The sequence below is a fragment of the Canis aureus genome, chromosome 18 (genome assembly GCF_053574225.1).
Source record: "Canis aureus isolate CA01 chromosome 18, VMU_Caureus_v.1.0, whole genome shotgun sequence".
Lineage (NCBI taxonomy): Eukaryota > Metazoa > Chordata > Mammalia > Carnivora > Canidae > Canis > Canis aureus.
In genome coordinates this window covers 51,756,666-51,769,333 of record NC_135628.1, presented here as the reverse complement: position 1 = coordinate 51,769,333, position 12,668 = coordinate 51,756,666, and the positions used below count along the sequence as shown (strand labels likewise).

Below are 12,668 nucleotides of genomic sequence, written 5' to 3'. Positions count from 1 at the left end.
GGCCTTTGAGCTTTTACAGGGGGTTAGTTTTATCATCCTAAAACTTCTTGTCATATTATTGGCCCCAAGATCTGGTGATCTACTTTAAAAGGCAAAAATAAATGGACAAAACAAAATAAAAATCCCCAGACACTCCAAAAATGGTACTCAGAAAATAATCCAAAGAAATACAAATGCGTACAACACATTTGTAAAACTTATTTAAAACTGATCAAGTTCTACTTCTTTAACTGTCCCTAACCCCACATTTGCTGTTTTGACCCTACAGAGAATCTTTTTAAAAAAAAAAAAAAGATTTTATTTATTCATTCATGAGAGACAGAGAGAGAGAGAAGCAGAGATACAGGCAGAGGGGGAAGCAGGCTCCATACAGGGAGCCTGATGTGGGACTTTATCCCGGGACTCCAGGATCACACCCCAGGCCAAAGGCAGGCGCTAAACTGCTGAGCCACCCAAGGATCCCCAGAGAATACTTTTTTGCCCAGCTCCAGAGATGCTTCTGATCCAGATTTTGTGCTCTCTGGTGTCTCTGGGTTCTACTTTTACTCTCTTTCCCCTTCCCTTTCTTCTCCCATATTATTTCTCTTCTCACTGCCCCCCTTCCTGGTTTCCTCTTTTTTCCCCCTCTTCTTTCTTTACCTGAATCTTTCCCGCATACTGTACCTATCCATATCTCCTTAGATATTTACAATTTTCTGGAGTGGGAAGAAGCAACACATCAGAAATTTAGGTCTAGCTTGTGGTAGGCATAAGTTTCCCGTCCGGCTGTAGGAGTTTCTATAATTAACACTCCATTGACTGGAATCTCTAGTAAGAGTTATTATTCTGTGTGCATTTGGAGAATGAAGTTTGAGGTGTTTTGAAATGTTATAAGTGAATATTGCTTTATGAAAATGAATTCCCATTTCTATTCGGGGTTTGTCAATTTTGATTCTAAAAAATGTACAACTAATATGTTTTCTGTGACAAAAATTAAGCTGTCAAGCGCTTATTTAATCTCTTATTTATTAATAGTAATGCATTTGGAAGATAGTAGCATCCTTTTGATGTTCGGATGAGGAACAGAGGAACAGAGAAAAGTCACATAACTTACCCAGCATCACTAGTCAGTAAGAGAAGGGCCAGGATTTAGAGCTAGGAAGTCTAGCCCCAGAGAAAAGATTCATAACCACCATACCACTCTGTTCCTCTGAACAAATCCTTAGATCTGTGATGAGTATTGGCCAAATTAGAAAGCCTACTATGTATGGACACTGATCTTGTGAGACTCTCCCAGCCCAATCTGCTTCCACAGCATCAGCATCAGAGATACCAGAGACAGGCAAGAGGGGACAGGAGATGGTTCTCTTTTCATGGTGGCTTGTCCCTGTTGCTGCTCTTCATGGGACACATAAAGAAGTAGCATTTGGGTCATGTCTTTTCTGTACCAGGAATATTATTCCCCTTATTTCTTTTTTTAAGATTTTATTTATTTATTCATGAGAGACACAGAGAAAGAGAGAGAGGCAGAGACACAGGCAGAGAGAGAAGCAGGCTTCATGCAATGAGACCGAGCCTGGCTCAATCCCGGGACTCTAGGATCACGCCCTGAGCTGAAAGCAGACACTTAACCGCTGAGCCATCAGGCATCCTTCATTTCCTTATTTCATTGCTTTTTGGAGTTCCTTTAAGAGTCTACATGGCATCTGATACAGGAAAAAGGATAAAATGTTTTAGAGAGAGAGAGAATGAGCACAGATTTAGGTGCAATTTTGCTATTTTAATCCATGTTGTTAAAGATAACACTTTTTCTTTTTTTTTTTTTTGATAACACTTTTTCTTTACTGTAATGTGCAAGATAAACCTTCTCTTTCACAGAGTGCACTTCAAGCTGACAAACATACACACTTTGATCATGTTGTGCACTTTTCTGCTAAATCCCAGTTGTACACCACATATAGAGGTGAAAATATTGTTACAAAAGGTGTGATTACACTTATTTGAACCTTAGAACAAATTTTATTCAACTATCAGTAAAGGACCAATTACAGTAGACAAAGCTGCTGTTTTACTTATATCTCCAAAAAGATGGAAAGAAATGATGTCAAGGGTAATTAGAGCGGAGAGTTGTGATACTGTGATTTATAATACATATATATTTGGTTTTTCTTCTGTTTCCAGGACTGAACTAAAAATCCTTGGAATCTTCTAAGTGATGAAAGTAGTCAAGGTGTCTTTTGTTATGTTAATAAGGCAACTCTGGGAAAGCCCTTAGGTAAGCTGGGGACTGGGGCTAGTTGCCCAGAGAACCAATTGTGTGATAATCTGGTTGGAAATTTCTGTTCCAACTGCAACCTCTATGAAGGGGAAGGGGCTGGAGATTGAGTTCAATTACCAACGGCTAATGATTTAATCAATCAGTCCTAAGTAATGAAGCCTCCATGAAAACCCCAAAGGACAGGATTTGGAGAGCTTCTGGGTTGGTGAACACCTAGAGATTGAGGGAGAGTGGCACAGTCAGAGAAGCATGGAAGCTCTGTGCTCTTTTTCCATATCTCACTCTATGCATCTCTTCCATCTGGGTATTCCTGAGTTATGTAGTTTTATAATGAATTAGTGATCTAGTAAGTGAAATGTTTCTCTGTGAGACATCTGGGTGGCTCAGCAGTTGGGCGCCTGCCTTTGGCTCAGAAGGTCATCCCTGGATCCGGGATCAAGTTCCGCATCGGGCTCCTAGTGAGGAGTCTGCTTCTCCCTCTGCCTATGTCTCTGCCTCTCTCTCAGTCTGTGTCTCTCATGAATAAATAAATAAATCTTAAAAAAAAAAAAAAAGAAAAACAAATGTTTCTCTGAATTCTGTGAGTTGTTCAAGCCAATTAATTGAACCTAAGGAAGGGTCTTAGGAACCTCTGATTTATAGCCAGTTGGTCAGAAGTGGAGTTAACAATCTGGATTGTGACTGGTGCCTAAAGTGGGGTGAGGGTGCACTCTTGCTAAACCTGTGGGACCTGACACTGTCTCTGGGTAGATAGTCAGAAGTGAGTTGAATTGTAGGACAGCCAGTTGGTGTCAGGACAATGGTGTCAGGGTGGTGGTGGGGAAACTCCTCCCCTCCCAGTAATTGGAACTGGGGTCTGGAACCTTAGAAGAGTTTATGTGTTTTTATTGTCTTTAAGAAAAAAACAGGGGATGCCTGGGTGGCTCAGCAGTTCAGCATCTGCCATTGGCTCAGGGAGTGATCCTGGAGTCCTGGGATCGTGTCCTGCATCAGGCTCTCTGCATGGAACCTGCTTCTCCCTCTGCCTGTGTCTCTGCCTCTCTCTTTCTCTGTGTCTCTCATGAATAAATAAATAAATAAAATCTTAAAAAAAAAAAGAAAAAAAAACTGGTCATTTGGTTTTGTTCATTGCTATTATCTGAAGGCACATTCATTAAGAAATAAATAATGGTGACTAAGTCACATTTTTATTTGGCCCAAATGGTCAATTATAGGCAATTAATAGGTCAATCAAAATTTTTGACCAATTTTTACCAATATCTAGCGATTCTCTCTGACAACTGATAAAATGGTAATTTTGTTGATTTGTTTATGCACCAAACTGACGTCTGTCATGCAGATCTAACAGGTTATATATACAACCAGAAACTTGACCTGATTTACTTAGAACTTGACAGAAATTGTGAACCAACCAACACTGGCAATAATCATGTTACTTAAAAACGTAGTATTTAATATTCTATTTACAGCTTTGTAAGTAATTTCATTCCTAATAATTTAATCCTTCTAGATTGTCAGCACAGTTGGAACTTAGTGGTGTGGCATTGTTTCTTGTTTTATTTTTCTCCTTCCACATTCTTAATAGAGATTTTGTTCTTAAAAATAAGCAACAACTAAAAATTTGATACTTTATCCTTTCAGAATGCTTTAACAAAACTTCTCTATTGAAATTCCAGGGAGTTTTATGATTCGAGTTCTGGCCTATAATTCCAGTTTTGTGCTGTTTATATAGATTGCCTTTTGTTGTTCAATAAATTCTCTTTGAAGAGGAGTTTTGAAATTAAACAATATGATTTTATTAATTATTTGATGTATACTATTATTTTAGAGACAATATCTTCATTTCTCTATAAATTTTAATTTATGTAAATGATAAGTGCTTCTTCACATCCCCATTCAGCAAAGGACCTGTTGGCTTTGCCATTTTGACTGCTCTACTGGCTCTTGAAGGATTGCTTTGCTGCAGAGAGCTGCCTTGCCCAATTTCTAACCCCACCCCAACCCTGCCACCTCAGGAAGGGGCCCACATTCAATGACTGATTGATGTGGAAGTATAATGATCTAATTCAGAACTACTCTGGGAGCCATTCTAGCTCCCTGTGGTGTGGGTAGCTTGTTATTGGGCCACAGCCAGCTGGACTTCTCTGCTCAGTGCTGCTTCCTTTCTTGACCCTCCATAGGGTAAAGTCCAAGGACAAATATGCATTTCAAATTCCTTCTAAGAATCTGCTTTCTGGGGAGCCCAACCTGTAACAACACTGTCTTGGACATGTTTGATCCAGCTTTTTTATAATCTATAGGCAAATGTTAAATGAAACAAAACATGTGGTTGCTCTCATGGCAATCTTTGCCTCTTTAATAGTTGGCACCATTAATCGTTTCATATATTTTACTATTGTATTATTCTTTAAAGATTTAAATTCTAAGTTTCAACCCAGATCTTCAAAATACTTATGGACTCCCTTTGAAAAGAGACTTGGATCTTTAGGGAAGGAATTGGGGGATTGAAAAGGAGAACATAAGTAACTTTTCCCATTCAACTCTTATTGAAATTGTCTTAATCTCATTGTGTTGACCAATAATAGGTGAAAAGTGAAATCTATTCATCTTATTTATAGTATAGATAAATGGACAAGTATCATTTCTCAGAATTTAGGACATTGGATAATATTATAAAAAGAGTGGTGAATGATTCAAGAATATGATCAGTTGACAATCCCATATTTTAGGTCTGAATAGCACCATCTACCCTGTCAGGTTTGGTGATGATACTTATCTGATTACAATGATGATTATTATTAATAACGTAATAAGGTACCACATTTGTATAGACATTTATTATAATGCACTTTTAAAATGGATTCTCTTGACATATCTGGGAGATGATTATTATGGACTTTGTTACAGAAATGAGGAAACTGAGAAGTGAGAGATTTGTCTCAAGTCACACAGAATCCACTCTTCTGATGCTAAATCTGTTTTCTTCCTCACTGCAATATCTTTTTGCACTGGCAAATTAACATATATGAACATACCTTTCCTCTCTCAGACCTGAGATCTCAGGCTACTCACCCATGATATAAAGATATAAAACTTATGAAATGGAATTGTTTACAAATTTGTTCTTGAATCAAAGAAAGCAAATTGTTGTGCCACTCCACAGATAAACAAAGGCTAAGGTATTCTAATTCTTTGAACCCTGATAAAAACTATTTGGGGAGGCAGACCCATTTCAGTGACAACTTCCTCTGAAATATCATGATCCACGTTTTTTACTTCTTTCATGTCACTTATTTTTAAACATACGATTACATGTGTCCTTTTGTTTCTCTCCTTGACTGAGAGGTATTTGAAGGCAGAACTGTGTCATTTCTATTTCTCTATGCCAGCAGTGCCTATTATAAGTCTTCTGTCTATTCACTCATTAAAGGTTTGTTGAAGTCTTTATGTATCAAACATAGTGATAGGTAATATGGGGTATGTGGTAAATGTGAAAGACAACGTTCAGTAGTATTGCAGGTGAGAAAAAAATAACAAAATAAAAGAATATAATTATTGTAGTTGCTTCAATGCAAAGGAGAAATGGAATATGGAGTACTTCAGGAAAATCCTTCTGAAGACATGCATTTACAGGGATAGTTGGTAAGTTTTGAGGGTGGACTGGTTATATACTGAAGAATTGTAAGTCAGTTGTGCGAAATTTGCATAGATTCTAAGTATCTTAAGTTCTTTTTTTTAAATTTTTTTTCTTTTCAATTTATTTATTTATGATAGTCACAGAGAGAATGAGAGAGGCAGAGACACAGGCAGAGGGAGAAGCAGGCTCCATGCACCGGGAGCCCGACATGGGATTCGATCCTGGGTCTCCAGGATCGCGCCCTGGGCCAAAGGCAGGCACCAAACCGCTGCGCCACCCAGGGATCCCCAGTATCTTAAGTTCTTAATAGAAGTACTATATTTGTATTTGTGTAGCTGTCATTTGATTTATAAGGGGCAACCTGCTGGGTTTTTTAATGAATCTGTAAATTATCTTTATTTTATTCATCAATCATTTGTATCTATTAAACCATTAAGCAACAGGTATAGTCAATTGTGGATAAGCAAGATGATAGGAAAAGTCTAGACTTGGAGTCAGATGGATGTGGCTCTGAACCTGGACTCCAGCCTGTGGCTAGCTGTTGATACCCTGTTTATCAGAGTCTTCATCAGGTATATGGTGATTAATACCAGCCTTAGAATGCTGTCATTAGGACCAATGAGGTATCAATGAATGAAACTGAGAAAGAATGGTCTTGTGTGTTGTGAAGAGTACATAAAGTGTTCAATTCTAGAAATGATCTCCCATTTATCATTAAACAATCAAAAGAAAAAAATCTACACAAGCAAGGAAATCAGACAGTAAATTCCAGAAAACAGGCAATTATATATTCCTCCATGCAACATTATTTTCCTACACGTCAGGAAAGTGCCAAGCTTTAGAAATTATTTCTTGCAGAACTGGGCACAACTACAGAACAGGAAAGTTGATATACCTTGAATTGTATACAATCAGCACTCTTTCAGGGTGAGATATGGAAAAATAGATGCAGTAGACATATTTTTTGATAGTGGAGAACCCCTCTTCCTCCTGCTTATGCCAGGAGTCGAAATAAAGTCAGAGGCTCTCTTTAAAAATTAAAACATTAGATATTATAGGAAAGGTATTGTAGGTACTATAGGAGAACATATCTTCTAATGAAGCATGAATGTTTGACTAAATTTCACTGGTATTTTAATCAAATTCTGACAGTATAAATGACTTCTTTTGAAGTCACAGGACTGTTTTGAGGGGTGATGGCATTTATTACTGCATTTTGATATATCCTATGCTATCTTTCATCATTAGATAATTTTATAATCTCATCTGGCTTTTCTTGTGTATACATCTCGTCATTTGATTATATTACATGGTGCTAAGGACAGGCAATCTTTGAATGTCTGTAGCTCCTAAAACATAGTAGACCATGAGTGCTTGTGAATGGATTAACTGTCAGACTTTTTGGACTGATGTGAAGATAGGAAGTGTGAATGAATTTCAGGGCTAAGAAAAGAACCCTAACCTTCTAGCTCCAATCATTTGAGAAGTAATACAGTCCACAGTTTAATAAAATATCCATAAGACATCGAACAGCAAAATGCCATGTGGAACAGATTCTCCATAAGTATTTGTTCAGCTGAAATAAGTTAGTTGTGTAGTCCCTCTTTCCAGGAAAACACAAATTGACCCTGCTGACAAATATGAGGCAGAGGCATAAAAAATATGAAATGGATTAAGATTATGTAAAAATCCAACCTAACTAACTCAGCTTTTTACAAACAAAAAAGTTTGATAGATCCTTAGTGAATTAATAAATCAATGAATTCAGACTAAGCTATGTCTGGATCTCCTGTTTGACTCATCTGAAATAGTCATAATAAAATTTTTTCAGCCTTTGTTTCTTCTGGCTATGGAGTCAGTAGTAATCTCAGAATGATACTTAGGATATGACATGTCTTTAATGGGATGCTTAAGTAATCATAGCAATTTAATTAAAAGGACAGTTGTATTTTAAAACAGCTATTATTCCCTAGAGTGTTATAGTTTTGTTCTAACATTTCTATAGTTACCTAATGCTCCTATTCATCAGTTTTTTGTTTATTTTTTGATTTTTGAAAACATTATGCAGTCTTCAACATACCACTGGACTTTGTCTCAAAAGTTTTCTCCTCAAAATATGTGATTGCTCCTTTCCATTTGCATTTCCTAGCCTCCTTTCCAAAGCTTATAGTTTTGCAGAGCTCCATCATTCCCCTTTTCCTGTCATTGATTTAAATATTCCCTCTGAGTGATCTGTTCACTCCCAACCCTTCATCCACCAACTGCATCAACACCTGACAAAACTGTCATTACATTTTCTATCTTCCTCTTTAGCTCCAGATCAGCTTCTTCAGTTTGATGTTCCATGAGTACTTCAAAGACAACCTGTCCTGAAACAAAAATCATTCTTTTCTCCTCTATATACCTGTGTACCCTCCTGTGTTGCTTACATATTTAATGGTGGCATCACACAGACTAGAACACTTAGTGTCATGCTTAGTGGTTTCCATTACCTCACCACTTAGACAAGATCGGCACAGCCTAAATATATACCATTTTTATTTGTAAGTCCTACCTCAATAAAATTGGGGAAAAAAATCGTGTGAAGCTTGATTGAGTCTAGCTCAAATTCTAACAGCTCCATCTGCTCCTCCTCAGTGCCAGTAGCATTATCTTAGACCTCATTTTCCATTGCCTCTTCCAATGATCTCCTAATGGGCCTCAGTGCCTCCTGTGCTTTCCACTCTGGGTTGTCCTCTGCATTAGTGACCTTCATCCATTTTTCTTCTATGAAATGCAATATTCACAGATGACACATATTTATAAGAGAGAAGAAATGGAAACATTGAATGAGGCAGTTAAGCACTTTAATTATGCCCAATCTTCCACAGGACCTACATAAGCCATGCAGGATCTGGCTCCTGTCTACGTCTCATCTTCATCTCATGTTTCTCTTCCTCTCATTCGTTAGCTCTGCTGGTTCATTCCTGCCCTTTCTCATGCTGTCTTAACCCATTCTCTCTTCTTTCTGACTCAACACCACTTCAGGGAGACTTATCCTGAACATTCTTCAATGCAAATGAAATTCCCTTACTCATCCTCATAGGACTTACCAAAATCTTTAATTATATATCTATTCTAGTTGTTTTGTTTTGCATTAAACCTGTTTCATCTACAACATTTCTAAACACCGAAGGCAGAAACTGTGTCTATTATATTCACCATTGCATCACAGCCCCTGTGTAGTATCTGTCAGAGAGTGGGCATGTAATAAATATTTAATGAAGGAATGAATCAATTATCAGAACTATTGCTGGCATATTGGTAGGCTAGCTATCTACAAGCTCTGTCTGTGGATTATGGGCAGTTCTCACCCCTGAAGAGGTTAGTAAGAGTATTGCTACTGTAGGGATAACTTTGACTATACTCTAATTTATCAGAGATATAACCTTCAGTACTCTAGCACTGTTATTATACATTATTGCCACGCATGGTAAGTCTGATCACAACACACTGAACATACCTTGTCTGGCTACCAGACATTTCTTCTTTGTTTGGCTACCTGCGGTTTCTTCCTAAAGCATAAAACTCATCATGTAATTCTCTTGCTTAAGAACTTTTAGTGGATTTATTTGGCATGTCTAACAAAGTCATTCTCAAGCTGGGCCTGACCATTCTTTCCAAACTCCACCCAGCTGGTCTTAACCATAGGCCATGATCAAACAAGGTTTTTTCATACCTTGGCCTCTACTAGAAATGTCCCATTTTTGTTCTTAAATGGATGCATATTTGCATATAGCTCTCTCAAGGACTTGAGTTGCTTCTTCCTCTGTGTTCCTATTGTGTAGGTATATCCTCTTAATTCTAAAATGTACCACATATTCTATGACAATTTATTGGACTGCCTATCTCCCAGACCAGATAGTAACTCCTGGATTAGATTGTGTATTCACGCTGTCCAGCTGAATACATAACATGTGATGGAACCTAGTAATGTTTGGGTGACTGAATATATTGGCAATTGCTTAGAAGTAAAAATGCCTTTGCTTACTGAAGCAATGTTATAAATGATTATTTAATCCTCATCTGACTAAAAAAAAAAAAAAAAAGCCTATTTAAACCATAATGCAACTGAAGCATATTGCTAATATTCCTTTTTCTTCTAATATTAGAATATATTCTCTTTCTAATCCACTAAAATTGAGGAGCACTAATAGGTGGCAGAGATCTTCTCTAAATTTTTCTCTTTGGTCTCTCATTGCCTTAGAAGGAGAAGCCAAAGGAAGAGTTCTTTTCTTTTCTTTTTTTTCTTTTCTTTTCTTTTTTCTTTTCTTTTCTTTTTTTCTTTTCTTTTTTTTCCTTTCCTTTCCTTTCCTTTCCTTTCCTTTCCTTTCCTTTCCTTTCCTTTCCTTTCCATTCTTTTCTTTCTGTCTTTCTTTTTCTTTCTTTCTTTCTTTCTTTCTTTCTTTCTTTCTTTCTTTCTTCTTTCTTTCTTTCTTTCTTTCTTTCTTTCTTTCTTTTCTTTTCTTTTCTTTTCTTTTTTTCTTTTCTTTCTTTCTTTTCCTTTCCTTTTTTAATATGATAATGGGATGAGATTTCTATCATACTGATTTTCTTGGTAGAGACATAATGTCAACTGAGGATTTGAACCTTTGGGATTTGCCTGTGTCTCAAACATTCTCAAAGACCACTTGTCTCATAATATACCATTTTGCTGATGCATACAAATATTGTTGTGATACGGTAAGCTGTAAAATGAAATTAACTTAAAGGAGGTCTACTAATAAATGAAAGTAGGAAAAGGATCTTTTTACCTAACTGGTGGTCTCATCTATAAGACATGCTCTTATTCCAGGCACTTGTTTTTCAACTATGTCAAATGAATCAAAACAGCCATTCTTCTGTACACTCCTTGATTCTCATTACACATTTTATGTCCTTTGGTTTTATTATAGACAGCCACAAAAAAAACTGTTTAAACTTGGAAAATAAAACAGCAACCCTGATGTATGATTAAATAATTGGTGTCATTTATTTCATACATATTATAATGCAAACAAACGTGATTACTTTTAATAGGAGAGAATGACACATTTTGAAAAACAATAGACTGCATTGAATCATATGTTTTTATAAAGTAGCTAATCTCATTAAGTTTGTAAATTAAATAAGTGCCTTTTCTGAGTCACTCTCACTTTCTTTTTAAAATAGGTGGTGTTTGCATTGCTCAATCACAGAAAATCCCACGTGAACCAAGACCTGGAGAATTTGAAAAAATTATCAAACGCCTGCTAGAAACACCTAATGCTCGGGCGGTGATTATGTTTGCCAATGAAGATGACATCAGGTGCTGATTAATTTTCTTCCTGATGGAGGATTACATTTGCAACACACATCTTTTTTTTTTTTTTTCACATATTTCATGTTCAATGTAAAATTTTGTGAGATTTCACAGGAGCAACATTCTCATGCAGTTATAGACTGCCTTCCTTCTGCTGCAGAGATGCAACAGCCTTCTAGTTTCTAAGACTGAAATGGCTATAGAGTAAAACCTGAGGACTGAAAGAAATGAGACAAGTAAAGATGATCAACAGAATGGTATGAATGAGGCTAAGGATGAGCCTGATTAATAGGTGCCAGAGTTAAAGTATCCAATATGTTTCTTTTAGAAATGATAAGAAAGACTCAGGCAGTTAGTATGTAACTAATTGTTTAACAGAGACCTACTGAGTGCATATAATTTGATATAATTGGTCTTGTAACATTCATAAGTATAGTATTTCTGGTTAAATATGGTATATTTGTTTGTTTTATTCCTGTAGGAGGATATTGGAAGCAGCAAAGAAATTAAACCAAAGTGGTCATTTTCTCTGGATTGGCTCAGATAGTTGGGGATCCAAAATAGCACCCGTTTATCAACAGGAGGAGATTGCAGAAGGGGCTGTAACGATTTTGCCCAAAAGAGCATCAATTGATGGTAAGGAAAAGCCATAGAATATGTTTCAATCCAACTGAATCAACACTCAAAGGTAAAACCAGAATATTAGCATATGACGAAATGCACCCATTGTTGATGAATCTGGAGAGAATGTTTAATTCCGATGGTAGAATTACCAAGACAGTAACTACTTAACCCAGCATACATTTTTCATTAGGAAAGAGTAACCCATTATATTTTTTTTAAGGGAGATATAGTTGGCCTTAGCTATTTCCATGATATTTCCCTCTAACCTTGCATATTTCCATGGCACAGATGATGGTTACAGCACTGATGTGGGGAGAGTGCTTGCTTTGTAAAAAATGGAGACATGAGGTTGGGCTGACCCCACAGAAATTAATGAAACAGCAAAGATGTGGAACCTCCCTGAAAGGAAGTCTGTCTCCCAGATGGTCTTAGCATCTTAGCATGAAATTCCTTCTTTCCCCATTATCTTTTGGAGTAAGGCATGAGTTCCAGGTAGTCTCCCTTTGATGAGATTGTCCCCTGAGCAGGCTGACACTTTGGCCCATTACCCATGGCCCCATAAAATTACATCAGTGCTGATTAGTTTATTGGATTGGCTGAAAATGGAACATATAAAAAAGATATTTTGACACAGGTAGAGTCATAGAAACCTAGAACATTGGCTCCTGCTAGGACACGGAGAAGAATGAGAAAAGTCTGAGTTGGTTCTGAATATATAGCAGAAGGTTGCTGGTCCCTGTGATGTAGAGGAAAGGGGGAAGTTGTGAGGATGACACCAACAACAGGCTGTCCTGTTAGGTTCATCTGTAGAGCCAGGAGCTGAAATGGGG

General features: G+C 37.1%; 1 protein-coding gene across 7 annotated transcripts in view; it reads left to right on the top strand.

The window, feature by feature from the left end:
* Positions 1 to 12,668, top strand: part of GRM8 (glutamate metabotropic receptor 8) — a 736,117-nt gene that overhangs the window by 321,482 nt on the left and 401,967 nt on the right. For all 7 annotated transcript variants that reach the window (XM_077857194.1, XM_077857198.1, XM_077857196.1 and 4 more), the window contains exons 4-5: positions 11,085 to 11,220; positions 11,696 to 11,850. In XM_077857194.1, coding sequence (XP_077713320.1) covers positions 11,085 to 11,220; positions 11,696 to 11,850 — 291 coding nt within the window. The remainder of the gene's footprint in view (positions 1 to 11,084; positions 11,221 to 11,695; positions 11,851 to 12,668) is intronic.